Source organism: Coregonus lavaretus (genome assembly GCF_964263955.1).
Source record: "Coregonus lavaretus genome assembly, contig: HAP1_SCAFFOLD_250, whole genome shotgun sequence".
Classification (NCBI taxonomy): domain Eukaryota; kingdom Metazoa; phylum Chordata; class Actinopteri; order Salmoniformes; family Salmonidae; genus Coregonus; species Coregonus lavaretus.
In genome coordinates this window covers 472,511-491,981 of record NW_028161097.1, presented here as the reverse complement: position 1 = coordinate 491,981, position 19,471 = coordinate 472,511, and the positions used below count along the sequence as shown (strand labels likewise).

Here is a 19,471-nt window from a genome sequence, read left to right as displayed (position 1 = left end):
TGTTGGCTACTGTCAGGGTACAGCCTGTTGGCTACTGTCTAAAACTGTCAGGGTACAGCCTGTTGGCTACTGTCTAAAACTGTCAGGGTACAGCCTGTTGGCTACTGTCTAAAACTGTCAGGATACAGCCTGTTGGCTACTGTCTATAACTGTCAGGGTACAGCCTGTTGGCTACTGTCTAAAACTGTCAGGATACAGCCTGTTGGCTACTGTCTAAAACTGTCAGGATACAGCCTGTTGGCTACTGTCAGGATACAGCCTGTTGGCTACTGTCTAAAACTGTCAGGGTACAGCCTGTTGGCTACTGTCTAAAACTGTCAGGGTACAGCCTGTTGGCTACTGTCTAAAACTGTCAGGATACAGCCTGTTGGCTACTGTCTAAAACTGTCAGGGTTCAGACTCAGTGTTCACTGGAAAAACGTGCGCTGGAAGTTGCACAAAATTCTCACAATGTTCAAGTTTCCGCTCACAAGACTTAAAATTTGCTCAGTGCCCCAAGAAATTAGAGGGACATTGCTCCTAACCCAAATCTCTGTCATAACCCTAGCCCTGTCATAACCCTAGCCCTGTCATAACCCTAGCTCTGTCATAACCCTAGCATAACCCTAGCCCTGCCATAACCCTGGCTCTGTCATAACCCTAGCTCTGTCATAACCCTAGCCCTGTCATAACCCTAGCCCTGTCATAACCCTAGCCCTGTCATAACCCTAGCCCTGTCATAACCCTAGCCCTGTCATAACCCTAGCCCTGTCATAACCCTAGCTCTGTCATAACCCTAGCCCTGTCATAACCCTAGCTCTGTCATAACCCTAGCCCTGCCATAACCCTAGCCCTGTCATAACCCTAGCATAACCCTAGCCCTGTCATAACCCTAGCCCTGTCATAACCCTAGCCCTGTCATAACCCTAGCCCTGTCATAACCCTAGCCCTGTCATAACCCTAGCCCTGTCATAACCCTAGCCCTGTCATAACCCTAGCCCTGTCATAACCCTAGCTCTGTCATAACCCTAGCTCTGTCATAACCCTGTCATAACCCTAGCCCTGTCATAACCCTAGCTCTGTCATAACCCTAGCCCTGTCATAACCCTAGCTCTGTCATAACCCTAGCCCTGTCATAACCCTAGCTTTGTCATAACCCTAGCCCTGTCATAACCCTAGCTCTAACCCAAATCTTTCTCTCCCCTACTCTTTACCCCTACTCTGTACTCTTTACCCCCTACTCTTGACCTTTTACCCCCTACTCTTTACATTTTACCCCCTACTCTTTACCTTTTACCCCCTGCTCTTTACCCCCTACTCTTTACCTTTTACCCCTGCTCTTTACCCCCTACTCTTTACCTTTTACCCCCTACTCTTGACCTTTTACCCCCTGCTCTTTACCCCGTACTCTTTACCTTTTACCCCCTGCTCTTTAACCCCTGCTCTTTAACCCCTGCTCTTTAACCCCTGCTCTTTAACCCCTGCTCTTTACCCCCTGCTCTTTACCCCCTACTCTTTACCCCCTGCTCTTTACCCCCTACTCTTTACCCCCTACTCTTTACCTTTTACCCCCTGCTCTTTACCCCCTACTCTTTACCCCCTGCTCTTTAACCCCTGCTCTTTACCCCCTACTCTTTACCCCCTGCTCTTTACCCCCTACTCTTTACCCCCTACTCTTTACCTTTTACCCCCTGCTCTTTACCCCCTGCTCTTTACCCCCTGCTCTTTAACCCCTGCTCTTTACCCCCTACTCTTTACCCCCTGCTCTTTAACCCCTGCTCTTTACCCCCTGCTCTTTACCCCCTACTCTTTACCTTTTACCCCCTGCTCTTTACCCCCTACTCTTTACCCCCTGCTCTTTAACCCCTGCTCTTTACCCCCTACTCTTTACCCCCTGCTCTTTACCCCCTACTCTTTACCCCCTACTCTTTACCTTTTACCCCCTGCTCTTTACCCCCTGCTCTTTACCCCCTACTCTTTACCCCCTGCTCTTTAACCCCTGCTCTTTACCCCCTGCTCTTTACCCCCTGCTCTTTACCCCCTACTCTTTACCCCCTGCTCTTTACCTTTTACCCCCTGCTCTTTAACCCCTGCTCTTTAACCCCTGCTCTTTACCCCCTGCTCTTTAACCCCTACTCTTTACCCCCTGCTCTTTACCCCCTACTCTTTACCTTTTAACCCCTGCTCTTTACCCCCTACTCTTTACCCCCTGCTCTTTACCTTTTACCCCCTGCTCTTTACCCCCTGCTCTTTACCCCCTACTCTTTACCCCCTACTCTTTACCCCCTATTCTTTACCTTTTACCCCCTGCTCTTTACCCCCTACTCTTTACCCCCTACTCTTTACCTTTTACCCCCTACTCTTTACCTTTTAACCCCTGCTCTTTACCCCCTGCTCTTTACCCCCTGCTCTTTACCCCCTACTCTTTACCCCCTACTCTTTACCCCCTGCTCTTTACCTTTTAACCCCTGCTCTTTAACCCCTGCTCTTTACCCCCTACTCTTTACCCCCTGCTCTTTACCCCCTACTCTTTACCCCATACTCTTTACCCCCTGCTCTTTACCTTTTACCCCCTGCTCTTTAACCCCTACTCTTTACCCCCTGCTCTTTACCCCCTACTCTTTACCTTTTAACCCCTGCTCTTTACCCCCTACTCTTTACCCCCTACTCTTTACCCCCTGCTCTTTACCCCCTGCTCTTTACCCCCTGCTCTTTAACCCCTACTCTTTACCCCCTACTCTTTACCCCCTGCTCTTTACCTTTTACCCCCTGCTCTTTACCCCCTGCTCTTTACCCCCTACTCTTTACCCCCTACTCTTTACCCCCTGCTCTTTAACCCCTACTCTTTACCCCCTGCTCTTTACCCCCTGCTCTTTACCTTTTACCCCCTGCTCTTTACCTTTTACCCCCTACTCTTTACCCCCTGCTCTTTAACCCCTACTCTTTACCCCATACTCTTTACCCCCTGCTCTTTACCTTTTACCCCCTGCTCTTTAACCCCTGCTCTTTACCCCCTACTCTTTACCCCCTACTCTTTACCCCCTACTCTTTACCTTTTACCCCCTGCTCTTTACCTTTTACCCCCTACTCTTTACCCCCTGCTCTTTAACCCCTGCTCTTTAACCCCTGCTCTTTACCCCCTGCTCTTTACCCCCTGCTCTTTACCCCCTGCTCTTTACCCCCTACTCTTTACCCCCTACTCTTTACCCCCTGCTCTTTACCCCCTACTCTTTACCCCCTACTCTTTACCTTTTACCCCCTGCTCTTTACCCCCTACTCTTTACCTTTTACCCCCTACTCTTTACCTTTTACCCCCTGCTCTTTAACCCCTGCTCTTTACCCCCTGCTCTTTACCCCCTACTCTTTACCCCATACTCTTTACCCCCTGCTCTTTACCTTTTACCCCCTGCTCTTTAACCCCTACTCTTTACCCCCTACTCTTTACCTTTTAACCCCTGCTCTTTACCCCCTACTCTTTACCCCCTACTCTTTACCCCCTGCTCTTTACCCCCTGCTCTTTACCCCCTACTCTTTACCCCCTGCTCTTTACCTTTTACCCCCTACTCTTTACCCCCTGCTCTTTAACCCCTGCTCTTTACCCCCTGCTCTTTACCCCCTGCTCTTTAACCCCTACTCTTTACCCCCTGCTCTTTACCCCCTACTCTTTACCTTTTAACCCCTGCTCTTTACCCCCTACTCTTTACCCCCTGCTCTTTACCTTTTACCCCCTGCTCTTTACCCCCTGCTCTTTACCCCCTGCTCTTTACCCCCTACTCTTTACCCCCTACTCTTTACCCCCTGCTCTTTACCCCCTGCTCTTTACCTTTTACCCCCTGCTCTTTAACCCCTACTCTTTACCCCCTGCTCTTTACCCCCTGCTCTTTACCTTTTACCCCCTGCTCTTTAACCCCTGCTCTTTACCTTTTACCCCCTGCTCTTTAACCCCTGCTCTTTAACCCCTGCTCTTTACCCCCTACTCTTTACCCCCTACTCTTTACCTTTTACCCCCTGCTCTTTACCTTTTACCCCCTACTCTTTACCCCCTACTCTTTACCTTTTACCCCCTACTCTTTACCCCCTACTCTTTACCCCCTGCTCTCTAACCCCTGCTCTTTACCCCCTGCTCTTTACCCCCTACTCTTTACCTTTTACCCCCTGCTCTTTAACCCCTACTCTTTACCCCCTACTATTTACCCCCTACTCTTTACCTTTTACCCCCTGCTCTTTAACCCCTGCTCTTTACCCCCTACTCTTTACCTTTTACCCCCTGCTCTTTAACCCCTACTCTTTACCCCCTGCTCTTTACCCCCTGCTCTTTACCCCCTGCTCTTTACCCCCTACTCTTTACCCCCTGCTCTTTACCCCCTGCTCTTTACCCCCTACTCTTTACCTTTTACCCCCTACTCTTTACCCCCTGCTATTTACCTTTTACCCCCTGCTCTTTACCCCCTGCTCTTTACCCCCTGCTCTTTACCCCCTATTCTTTACCCTTTACCCCCTGCTCTTTACCCCTACTCTTTACCCCCTGCTATTTACCTTTTACCCCCTGCTCTTTACCCCCTGCTCTTTACCCCCTGCTCTTTACCCCCTACTCTTTACCCCCTGCTCTGTACTCTTTACCCCCTACTCTTTACCCCCTGCTATTTACCTTTTACCCCCTGCTCTTTACCCCCTGCTCTTTACCCCCTGCTCTTTACCCCCTGCTCTTTACCCCCTGCTCTTTACCCCCTGCTCTTTACCCCCTGCTCTTTACCCCCTACTCTTTACCCCCTGCTCTTTACCTTTTACCCCCTACTCTGTACCCCCTGCTCTTTACCTTTTACCCCCTACTCTTTACCCCCTACTCTTTACCTTTTACCCCCTACTCTGTACCCCCTACTCTTTACCCCCTGCTCTGTACTCTGTACCCCCTACTCTTTACCTTTTACCCCCTACTCTGTACCCCCTACTCTTTACCCCCTGCTCTGTACTCTGTACCCCCTACTCTTTACCCCCTGCTCTGTACTCTTTACCCCCTACTCTTTACCTTTTACCCCCTACTCTGTACTCTGTACCCCCTACTCTGTACTCTGTACCCCCTACTCGGTACTCTTTACCCCCTACTCGGTACTCTTTACCCCCTACTCTGTACTCTGTACCCCCTACTCTGTACTCTGTACCCCCTACTCTTTACCCCCTACTCTGTACTCTTTACCCCCTACTCTGTACTCTTTACCCCCTACTCTGTACCCCCTACTCTGTACTCTTTACCCCCTACTCTGTACTCTTTACCCCCTACTCTGTACTCTTTACCCCCTACTCTGTACTCTTTACCCCCTACTCTGTACTCTTTACCCCCTACTCTGTACTCTTTACCCCCTACTCTGTACTCTTTACCCCCTACTCGGTACTCTTTACCCCCTACTCTGTACTCTTTACCCCCTACTCTGTACTCTTTACCCCCTACTCTGTACCCCGTACTCGGTACTCTTTACCCCCTACTCTGTACTCTTTACCCCCTACTCTGTACTCTGTACCCCCTACTCTGTACTCTGTACCCCCTACTCTTTACCCCCTACTCTGTACTCTTTACCCCCTACTCTGTACTCTTTACCCCCTACTCTGTACCCCCTACTCTGTACTCTTTACCCCCTACTCTGTACTCTTTACCCCCTACTCTGTACTCTTTATCCCCTACTCTGTACTCTTTACCCCCTACTCTGTACTCTTTACCCCCTACTCTGTACTCTTTACCCCCTACTCGGTACTCTTTACCCCCTACTCTGTACTCTTTACCCCCTACTCTGTACTCTTTACCCCCTACTCTGTACTCTTTACCCCCTACTCTGTACTCTTTACCCCCTACTCTGTACTCTTTACCCCCTACTCTGTACTCTTTACCCCCTACTCTGTACTCTTTACCCCCTACTCTGTACTCTTTACCCCCTATTCTTTACCCTTTACCCCCTGCTCTTTACCCCCTGCTCTTTACCCCCTGCTCTTTACCCCCTGCTCTTTACTCTTTACCCCCTGCTCTTTACCTTTTACCCCCTGCTCTTTACCCCCTGCTCTTTACCCCCTGCTCTTTACCCCCTGCTCTTTACCCCCTACTCTTTACCCCCTACTCTTTACCCCCTGCTCTTTACCTTTTACCCCCTACTCTGTACCCCCTGCTCTTTACCTTTTACCCCCTACTCTTTACCCCCTACTCTTTACCTTTTACCCCCTACTCTGTACCCCCTACTCTTTACCCCCTGCTCTGTACTCTGTACCCCCTACTCTTTACCTTTTACCCCCTACTCTGTACCCCCTACTCTTTACCCCCTGCTCTGTACTCTGTACCCCCTACTCTTTACCCCCTGCTCTGTACTCTTTACCCCCTACTCTTTACCTTTTACCCCCTACTCGGTACTCTTTACCCCCTACTCTGTACTCTGTACCCCCTACTCTGTACTCTTTACCCCCTACTCTGTACTCTTTACCCCCTACTCTGTACTCTGTACCCCCTACTCTTTACCCCCTACTCTGTACTCTTTACCCCCTACTCTGTACCCCCTACTCTGTACTCTTTACCCCCTACTCTTTACCCCCTACTCTTTACCCCCTACTCTTTACCCCCTGCTCTTTACCCCCTGCTCTTTACCCCCTACTCTTTACCCCCTGTTCTTCACCCCTTATTCTCCCCCCCACTCTGTATTCCCTGCCCCCTACTCTACTGTTTATCCCTACTCTGTACCCCCTACTCTTTACCCCCTACTCTGTACTCTTTACCCCCTACTCTTTACCCCCTACTCGGTACTCTTTACCCCCTACTCGGTACTCTTTACCCCCTACTCGGTACTCTTTACCCCCTACTCGGTACTCTTTACCCCCTACTCGGTACTCTTTACCCCCTACTCGGTACTCTTTACCCCCTACTCGGTACTCTTTACCCCCTACTCGGTACTCTTTACCCCCTACTCTGTACTCTTTACCCCCTACTCGGTACTCTTTACCCCCTACTCTGTACTCTTTACCCCATACTCTGTACTCTTTACCCCCTACTCTGTACCCCCTACTCTGTACTCTGTACCCCCTACTCTTTACCCCCTACTCTGTACTCTTTACCCCCTACTCTGTACTCTTTACCCCCTACTCTGTACCCCCTACTCTGTACTCTTTACCCCCTACTCTGTACGCTTTACCCCCTACTCTTTACCCCCTGCTCTTTACCCCCTGCTCTTTACCCCCTACTCTTTACCCCCTGTTCTTCACCCCTTATTCTCCCCCCCCACTCTGTATTCCCTGCCCCCTACTCTACTGTTTATCCCTACTCTGTACCCCCTACTCTTTACCCACTACTCTGTACTCTTTACCCCCTACTCTTTACCCCCTACTCGGTACTCTTTACCCCCTACTCGGTACTCTTTACCCCCTACTCGGTACTCTTTACCCCCTACTCGGTACTCTTTACCCCCTACTCTTTACCCCCTACTCTTTACCCCCTACTCTTTACCCCCTACTCGGTACTCTTTACCCCCTACTCGGTACTCTTTACCCCCTACTCGGTACTCTTTACCCCCTACTCGGTACTCTTTACCCCCTACTCGGTACTCTTTACCCCCTACTCGGTACTCTTTACCCCCTACTCGGTACTCTTTACCCCCTACTCGGTACTCTTTACCCCCTACTCGGTACTCTTTACCCCCTACTCTGTACTCTTTACCCCCTACACTGTACTCTTTACCCCCTACTCTGTACTCTTTACCCCCTACTCTTTACCCCCTACTCTGTACTCTTTACCCCCTACTCTGTACTCTTTACCCCCTACTCGGTACTCTTTACCCCCTACTCGGTACTCTTTACCCCCTACTCGGTACTCTTTACCCCCTACTCGGTACTCTTTACCCCCTACTCTGTACTCTTTACCCCCTACTCTGTACTCTTTACCCCCTACTCTGTACTCTTTACCCCCTACTCTGTACCCCCTACTCTGTACTCTTTACCCCCTACTCTGTACTCTTTACCCCCTACTCTGTACTCTTTACCCCCTACTCTGTACTCTTTACCCCCTACTCTGTACTCTTTACCCCCTACTCGGTACTCTTTACCCCCTACTCTTTACCCCCTACTCTTTACCCCCTACTCTTTACTCTTTACCCCCTACTCTTTACCCCCTACTCTGTACTCTTTACCCCCTACTCTGTACTCTTTACCCCCTACTCTGTACTCTTTACCCCCTACTCTGTACTCTTTACCCCCTACTCGGTACTCTTTACCCCCTACTCTGTACTCTTTACCCCCTACTCTGTACTCTTTACCCCCTACTCTGTACTCTTTACCCCCTACTCTGTACTCTTTACCCCCTACTCTGTACTCTTTACCCCCTACTCTGTACTCTTTACCCCCTACTCTTTACCCCCTACTCTGTACTCTTTACCCCCTACTCTGTACTCTTTACCCCCTACTCTGTACCCCCTACTCTGTACTCTTTACCCCCTACTCTGTACTCTTTACCCCCTACTCTGTACTCTTTACCCCCTACTCTGTACTCTTTACCCCCTACTCTGTACTCTTTGCCCCCTACTCTGTACTCTTTGCCCCCTACTCTGTACTCTTTACCCCCTACTCTGTACTCTTTACCCCCTACTCTGTACTCTTTACCCCCTACTCTGTACTCTTTACCCCCTACTCTGTACTCTTTACCCCCTACTCTGTACTCTTTACCCCCTACTCTTTACCCCCTACTCTGTACTCTTTACCCCCTACTCTGTACTCTTTACCCCCTACTCTGTACCCCCTACTCTGTACTCTTTACCCCCTACTCTGTACTCTTTACCCCCTACTCTGTACTCTTTACCCCCTACTCTGTACTCTTTACCCCCTACTCTGTACTCTTTGCCCCCTACTCTGTACTCTTTGCCCCCTACTCTGTACTCTTTACCCCCTACTCTGTACTCTTTACCCCCTACTCTGTACTCTTTACCCCCTACTCTGTACTCTTTACCCCCTACTCTGTACTCTTTACCCCCTACTCTGTACTCTTTACCCCCTACTCTGTACTCTTTACCCCCTACTCTGTACTCTTTACCCCCTACTCTGTACCCCCTACTCTGTACTCTTTACCCCCTACTCTGTACTCTTTACCCCCTACTCTTTACCCCGTACTCTGTACTCTTTACCCCCTACTCTTTACCCCCTACTCTTTACCCCCTACTCTTTACCCCCTACTCTTTACTCTTTACCCCCTACTCTTTACCCCCTACTCTGTACTCTTTACCCCCTACTCGTCTTTCAGGAGTACTTTGCTCAGTTTGGGAAACTTCTAAACCCCGCCCCTCTGTGTGTCCTGGTTGCCTAGGTAACGTCAGAGGCAGATGTGCGTTCTGCGGTGGAGCTGGCCCGGCAGCGGTTTGGGAAGCTGGACCTGGCGGTGAACTGTGCTGGCATCGCCGTTGCCGTCAAGACTTATAACTTCAAAAAGGATGTTCCCCACAGTCTAGAAGACTTCACTAGAGTCATCACTGTAAGACACTGCCTGCTGCACCTACTAGTTAGACTGGTTATTAAAACATGATGTAGTATATACTGCATGACCAAAAGGATGTGGACACCTGCTCGTCCAACATCTCATTCCAAAATCATGGGCATTAATATGGAGTTGGTCCCCCCCCCTTTGCTGCTATAACAGCCTCCACTCTTCTGGGAAGGCTTTCCACTAGATGTTGGAACATTGCTGCGGGGACTTGCTTCCATTCAGCCACAGGAGCATTAGGGAGGTCGGGCGCTGATGTTGGGCGATTAGGCCTGGCTCGCAGTCGGCGATCCAATTCATCCCAAAGGTGTTTGATGGGGTTGAGGTCAGGGATCTGTGCAGGCCAGTAAAGTTCTATCACACCGATCTCGACAAACCGTTTCTGTATGGACCTCGCTTTGTGCAAGAGGATTTTGCAGTACGTTCAACCGGCCTCACAACCGCAGACTAGGTGTAACCACGCCAGTCCAGAACATCCACATCCGGCTTCTTCGCCTGCGGGATCGTCTAAGACCAGCCACCCAGACAGCTGATGAAACTCCAGAGTATTTCTGTCTGTAATTAAGCCTTTTGTGGGGAAAAACTCATTCTGATTGGCTGGGCCTGGCTCCCAAGTGGGTGGGCCGATGCCCTCCCAGGCCCACCCATGGCTGCGTCCCTGCCCAGTCATGTGAAATCCATAGATTAGGGCCTAATGAATTGATTTCAAATGACTGTTTTCCTCATATGAACTAACTTAGTAAAATCGTTAATTGTTGCATGTTGCGTTTTATATTTTTGTTCAGTATAGTATTGTTGCATCCGCTGGACTCTCCCGTTTTCATATGCGCTATTTGAGGCGCAGCTGAGTTTCACAGACACAGAAAATTGTTCCTTTTGTCTGGATTGGCCAGAAAATGTGACACGTCACTCCCTATGCAAATGTGGCGTGTGAAACCAGACACTCCTCTCCAGGGGAGAGCAGACAGGTTGGCCTTTCTGACACTATAAGACACGGGACCCTACGACGTTCACAGTCGGAACCGTTCAAAGCCATCCAAATAGGGGACTTAACATCTAAAGCCTTGTTCACATTGGCAGTTTGAAGAGACTCCAAAAAAAAAAAATGCACATGGAATCAGAAATTTCAAAGGACCTTCGTAGGTGGTTTGAAAGCCGATACAAATCTGAATCCTTTCCATGTGACTTGTCTGAACGGTCAAATCTGATTGATTTGCCCTCAAGTGGTTTTTATTGTCATATCTTGTTGCTTGCTAGCGACTCTGACAGTCTGACAAGAGGATGTGGTAGCCAACTAGCTTGTTGATTGGTGAATGTGCTAGTAAGCTAAACCGCTAGCTAGTTGACTGCTGTGGCTAGACAAAAATAACTGAAAGTTGGATCATCTTATCCTTTGAGGCTTTAAAATAGTTCTAACACTATGATTTAGAACATTCAAAGTAACTGGGGAACGTCCATGGCAGGCATTGTCACCTTAGCTGGCTGCATAACTTCTGAGTGACGGGAAGCAGGAGCACCACCACCAATCAACCTACCACTGCGCACACACCCGTCGTTACCATGAGAACTAGCTTAGCCATGCCAGCAAATGACTGCTGTCTGAACACACACATCTGATTTTGTTCACTTCTAACTTGTTTGGGCATTCTGTATTCCACAACGGATTTGAGAAACCAAACTGATTTGAGCATTAAGGCCTGCAGTGTGAACAAAGCTTTAGAGATATATTTTAAAAGCATACCCATTTTTTAAATTTCACATACAAACTTTCTGTGTGTGTGTGTAGGTGAACATCGCGGGGACCTTTAATGTGATCCGATTGGCTGTTGGTGAGATGGGGAAGAACGAACCGGACGCAGACGGACACAGAGGCTGCATCATCAACACCGCTAGTGTAGCAGCCTATGATGGACAGGTAGACACACCTGTACTAACAACATGAGCATGCTAGCAGCCTATGATGGACAGGTAGATACACCTGTACTAACAACATGAGCATGATGGACAGGTAGATACACCTGGACTAGCAACATGAGCATGCTAACAGCCTATGATGGACAGGTAGACACACCTGTACTAACAACATGAGCATGCTAACAGCCTATGATGGACAGGTAGACACACCTGTACTAACAACATGAGCATGCTAACAGCCTATGATGGACAGGTAGATACACCTGTACTAGCAACATGAGCATGCTAACAGCCTATGATGGACAGGTAGACACACCTGTACTAACAACATGAGCATGCTAACAGCCTATGATGGACAGGTAGATACACCTGTACTAGCAACATGAGCATGCTAACAATCACTGACATGAAAGCTAGACAGCATTGACCATTCTCCCCCCAGGTGGGCCAGGCAGCGTACTCTGCGTCTAAAGGAGGCATCGTAGGAATGACTCTACCCATCGCTAGAGACCTGGCACCCATGGGCATCAGAGTGGTTACTATAGCACCCGGTCGGTACACACACTGTTTACACACACACTGTATACAGACATACACACACACACACACACACACACACACACACACACACACACACTGTATACAGACATACACACACACACACACACACACACACACACACACACTGTATACAGACATAGACATACACACACACACACACACACACACACTGTATACAGACATAGACACACACACACTGTATATAGACAGACACACACACACACTGTATACAGACACACAGACACACACACACACTGTATACAGACAGACACACAGTACACTATATACAGACACACAGTACACTATATACAGTACACTATATACACACAGTACACTATATACAGTACACTATATACATACAGTACACTATATACAGACACACAGTACACTATATACAGACACACAGTACACTATATACAGTACACTATATACAGACACACAGTACACTATATACAGACACACAGTACACTATATACAGACACACAGTACACTATATACAGTACACTATATACAGACACACAGTACACTATATACAGACACACAGTACACTATATACAGACATACAGTACACTATATACAGACATACAGTACACTATATACAGACATACAGTACACTATATACAGACACACAGTACACTATATACAGTACACTATATACAGACACACAGTACACTATATACAGACACACAGTACACTATATACAGACATACAGTACACTATATACAGTACACTATATACATACAGTACACTATATACAGACACACAGTACACTATATACAGACACACAGTACACTATATACAGACACACAGTACACTATATACAGTACACTATATACAGACACACAGTACACTATATACAGACACACAGTACACTATATACAGTACACTATATACAGTACACTATATACAGACACACAGTACACTATATACAGACACACAGTACACTATATACAGTACACTATATACAGACACACAGTACACTATATACAGACACACAGTACACTATATACAGACACACAGTACACTATATACAGACACACAGTACACTATATACAGACACACAGTACACTATATACAGTACACTATATACAGACACACAGTACACTATATACAGACACACAGTACACTATATACAGACACACAGTACACTATATACAGACACGCAGTACACTATATACAGACACACAGTACACTATATACAGACACACAGTACACTATATACAGACATACAGTACACTATATACAGACATACAGTACACTATATACAGTACACTATATACAGACATACATTATACTATATACAGACACACAGTACACTATATACAGTACACTATATACAGTACACTATATACAGACATACATTATACTATATACAGACACACAGTACACTATATACAGACACACAGTACACTATATACAGACACACAGTACACTATATACAGTACACTATATACAGTACACTATATACAGACACACAGTACACTATATACAGACACACAGTACACTATATACAGACACACAGTACACTATATACAGTACACTATATACAGACACACAGTACACTATATACAGACACACAGTACACTATATACAGTACACTATATACAGACACACAGTACACTATATACAGACACACAGTACACTATATACAGACACACAGTACACTATATACAGACACACAGTACACTATATACAGACACACAGTACACTATATACAGTACACTATATACAGACACACAGTACACTATATACAGACACACAGTACACTATATACAGACACACAGTACACTATATACAGACACACAGTACACTATATACAGTACACTATATACAGACATACATTATACTATATACAGACACACAGTACACTATATACAGACACACAGTACACTATATACAGACACACAGTACACTATATACAGTACACTATATACAGTACACTATATACAGACACACAGTACACTATATACAGACACACAGTACACTATATACAGACACACAGTACACTATATACAGTACACTATATACAGACACACAGTACACTATATACAGACACACAGTACACTATATACAGTACACTATATACAGACACACAGTACACTATATACAGACACACAGTACACTATATACAGACACACAGTACACTATATACAGACACACAGTACACTATATACAGACACACAGTACACTATATACAGTACACTATATACAGACACACAGTACACTATATACAGACACACAGTACACTATATACAGACACACAGTACACTATATACAGACACGCAGTACACTATATACAGACACACAGTACACTATATACAGACACACAGTACACTATATACAGACATACAGTACACTATATACAGACACACAGTACACTATATACAGTACACTATATACAGACACACAGTACACTATATACAGACACACAGTACACTATATACAGACACACAGTACACTATATACAGACACACAGTACACTATATACAGACACACAGTACACTATATACAGTACACTATATACAGACATACAGTACACTATATACAGACACACAGTACACTATATACAGACACACAGTACACTATATACAGACACGCAGTACACTATATACAGACACACAGTACACTATATACAGACACACAGTACACTATATACAGACACACAGTACACTATATACAGACACGCAGTACACTATATACAGACACACAGTACACTATATACAGACACACAGTACACTATATACAGACACACAGTACACTATATACAGTACACTATATACAGACACACAGTACACTATATACAGACATACAGTACACTATATACAGACACACAGTACACTATATACAGACACACAGTACACTATATACAGTACACTATATACAGACACACAGTACACTATATACAGACATACAGTACACTATATACAGACACACAGTACACTATATACAGTACACTATATACAGACATACATTATACTATATACAGACATACAGTACACTATATACAGACACACAGTACACTATATACAGACACACAATACACTATATACAGACACACAGTACACTATATACAGACACACAGTACACGATATACAGACACACAGTACACTATATACAGACACACAGTACACTATATACAGACACCGTACACTATATACAGACACACAGTACACTATATACAGTACACTATATACAGACATACAGTACACTATATACAGTACACTATATACAGACATACAGTACACTATATACAGACATACAGTACACTATATACAGACACACAGTACACTATATACAGACACACAGTACACTATATACAGACACACAGTACACTATATACAGTACACTATATACAGACACACAGTACACTATATACAGACACACAGTACACTATATACAGTACACTATATACAGACATACAGTACACTATATACAGTACACTATATACAGACACACAGTACACTATATACAGTACACTATATACAGACATACATTATACTATATACAGACATACAGTACACTATATACAGTACACTATATACAGACACACAGTACACTATACACAGTACACTATATACAGACACACAGTACACTATATACAGACACACAATACACTATATACAGACACACAGTACACGATATACAGACACACAGTACACTATATACAGTACACTATATACAGACATACAGTACACTATATACAGACACACAGTACACTATATACAGACATACAGTACACTATATACAGACATACAGTACACTATATACAGACATACAGTACACTATATACAGACACACAGTACACTATATACAGCACACTATATACAGACATACAGTACACTATATACAGTACACTATATACAGACATACAGTACACTATATACAGTACACTATATACAGACATACAGTACACTATATACAGTACACTATATACAGACATACAGTACACTATATACAGTACACTATATACAGACATACAGTACACTATATACAGTACACTATATACAGACATACAGTACACTATATACAGACACACAGTACACTATATACAGACATACAGTACACTATATACAGACATACAGTACACTATATACAGACATACAGTACACTATATACAGACACACAGTACACTATATACAGTACACTATATACAGACATACAGTACACTATATACAGTACACTATATACAGACATACAGTACACTATATACAGTACACTATATACAGACATACAGTACACTATATACAGTACACTATATACAGACATACAGTACACTATATACAGTACACTATATACAGACACACAGCACACTATATACAGCACACTATATACAGACATACAGTACACTATATACAGACACACAGTACACTATATACAGACACACAATACACTATATACAGACATACAGTACACTATATACAGACATACAGTACACTATATACAGACACACAGTACACTATATACAGTACACTATATACAGACACACAGTACACTATATACAGACACACAGTACACTATATACAGACACACAGTACACTATATACAGTACACTATATACAGACACACAGTACACTATATACAGTACACTATATACAGACACACAGTACACTATATACAGACACACAGTACACTATATACAGTACACTATATACAGACACACAGTACACTATATACAGTACACTATATACAGACACACAGTACACTATATACAGACACACAGTACACTATATACAGACACACAGTACACTATATACAGACATACAGTACACTATATACAGACACACAGTACACTATATACAGTACACTATATACAGACATACAGTACACTATATACAGACACACAGTACACTATATACAGACACACAGTACACTATATACAGTACACTATATACAGACATACAGTACACTATATACAGTACACTATATACAGACACACAGTACACTATATACAGTACACTATATACAGACATACATTATACTATATACAGACATACAGTACACTATATACAGACACACAGTACACTATATACAGACACACAATACACTATATACAGACACACAGTACACTATATACAGACACACAGTACACTATATACAGACACACAGTACACTATATACAGACACACAGTACACTATATACAGACACACAGTACACTATATACAGACACACAGTACACTATATACAGTACACTATATACAGACACACAGTACACTATATACAGACACACAGTACACTATATACAGACACACAGTACACTATATACAGTACACTATATACAGACACACAGTACACTATATACAGACACACAGTACACTATATACAGACACACAGTACACTATATACAGACACACAGTACACTATATACAGACACACAGTACACTATATACAGACACACAGTACACTATATACAGACACACAGTACACTATATACAGACATACAGTACACTATATACAGTACACTATATACAGACACACAGTACACTATATACAGACATACAGTACACTATATACAGTACACTATATACAGACACACAGTACACTATACAGTACACTATATACAGACATACAGTACACTATATACAGTACACTATATACAGACATACAGTACACTATATACAGTACACTATATACAGACACACAGTACACTATATACAGTACACTATATACAGACATACATTATACTATATACAGACATACAGTACACTATATACAGACACACAGTACACTATATACAGACACACAATACACTATATACAGACACACAGTACACTATATACAGACACACAGTACACTATATACAGACACACAGTACACTATATACAGACACACAGTACACTATATACAGACACACAGTACACTATATACAGACACACAGTACACTATATACAGTACACTATATACAGACACACAGTACACTATATACAGACACACAGTACACTATATACAGACACACAGTACACTATATACAGTACACTATATACAGACACACAGTACACTATATACAGACACACAGTACACTATATACAGACACACAGTACACTATATACAGACACACAGTACACTATATACAGACACACAGTACACTATATACAGTACACTATATACAGACACACAGTACACTATATACAGTACACTATATACAGTACACTATATACAGACACAGTACACTATATACAGTACACTATATACAGACAGTACACTATATACAGTACACTATATACAGACACAGTACACTATATACAGTACACTATATACAGACACAGTACTTTATACAGTACACTATATACCAACTCTTTCCTTCTGTGTCTCAAATTGAAATTGAAACAAGCTTTATTAGTATTTAACGAGTAAGACGTTAACTCTATCCCCCAGGTCTGTTTGCTACTCCTCTCCTGGCTGGTCTGCCTGAGAAGGTACGTTCACTCACACAGACACAGGACACATGGTGTCCAGGGGTCAGACCGTACTAACCCCCCCCACCCCTCTCTCTCCGTACTAACCCCCCCCACACCCCCCTCTCCGTACTAACCCCCCCCACCCCTCTCTCTCCGTACTAACCCCCCCCACCCCTCTCTCTCCGTACTAACCCCCCCCACACCTCTCTCTCCGTACTAACCCCCCCCACACCTCTCTCCATAGTAACCCCACACCTTTCTCTCCATAGTAACCCCCCACCTCTCGCTCTATACTAACCCCCCCCCCCCCCCACACCGTACTAACCCCCCCCACACCTCTCTCTATCCAGTCTAACCCCCACTCTCACCTCTCTCTTTCTCTCTCCCTCCCAGGTGCAGTCGTTCCTGGCCCGTCAGGTGCCTTTCCCGTCCCGCCTGGGAGACCCTGCGGAGTTTGCCCACCTGGTGACATCACTGGCTGAGAACCCCATGATCAACGGAGAGGTCATCAGGCTGGACGGAGGCATCCGCATGCAACCCTGAGGACGGACGGGCTACCCTGAGGACGTGAGGGAGTGGGGGAGTGTGTAGTTGGAGTGGGGAGTACATTTAGCAGACGCTCTTATCCAGAGCCACTTAGTGAGTGCATACATTTTCATTGGTACTGGTCTCCTGTGGGAATTGAACCCACAACCCTGGCGTTGCAAGTGCCATGCTCTACCAACTGAGCCACACGGGACATTTGACACCAACTGGAATGTAAAACTGTAACCCGTATATCCCTACTATAGCTCAAATGAATGCATGTATGTTTCTGTTCTTCATACCCAAAGCACTGAAGTACTACGCTACGCTCCCTGTGGTTTTGTAACTAATAAAAATCCTCATCCTGTTTTTCAGACTTTCTCTCCAACAATACAAACATGTTACGTTTTTCCCACAGCTTTAGCTGAAATGATGCCACTGCAACAATAGAACATTTTACATTTTACATTTTCGTCATTTAGCAGACGCTCTTATCCAGAGCGAATTACAAATTAGTGCATTCACCTTATAGCCAGTGGGATAACCACTTTAATATATATATATATTTTTTTGGGGGGGGGTAGAAGGATTACTTTATCCTAT

At 44.6% G+C, this 19,471-nt stretch overlaps 1 protein-coding gene across 1 annotated transcript in view; it reads left to right on the top strand.

Moving 5' to 3' along the window:
• LOC311121107 (3-hydroxyacyl-CoA dehydrogenase type-2-like) overlaps positions 1-19,237 on the top strand; it is a 31,878-nt gene extending 12,641 nt beyond the window's left edge. Inside the window, exons 3-7 of the mRNA XM_084195638.1 lie at positions 9,299-9,463; positions 11,259-11,387; positions 11,829-11,937; positions 18,321-18,361; positions 18,737-19,237. Of these exons, the coding sequence (XP_084051764.1) occupies positions 9,299-9,463; positions 11,259-11,387; positions 11,829-11,937; positions 18,321-18,361; positions 18,737-18,886 (594 nt within the window). The 3' untranslated portion in view covers positions 18,887-19,237. The remainder of the gene's footprint in view (positions 1-9,298; positions 9,464-11,258; positions 11,388-11,828; positions 11,938-18,320; positions 18,362-18,736) is intronic.
• Positions 19,238-19,471: the final 234 nt, after the last annotated feature.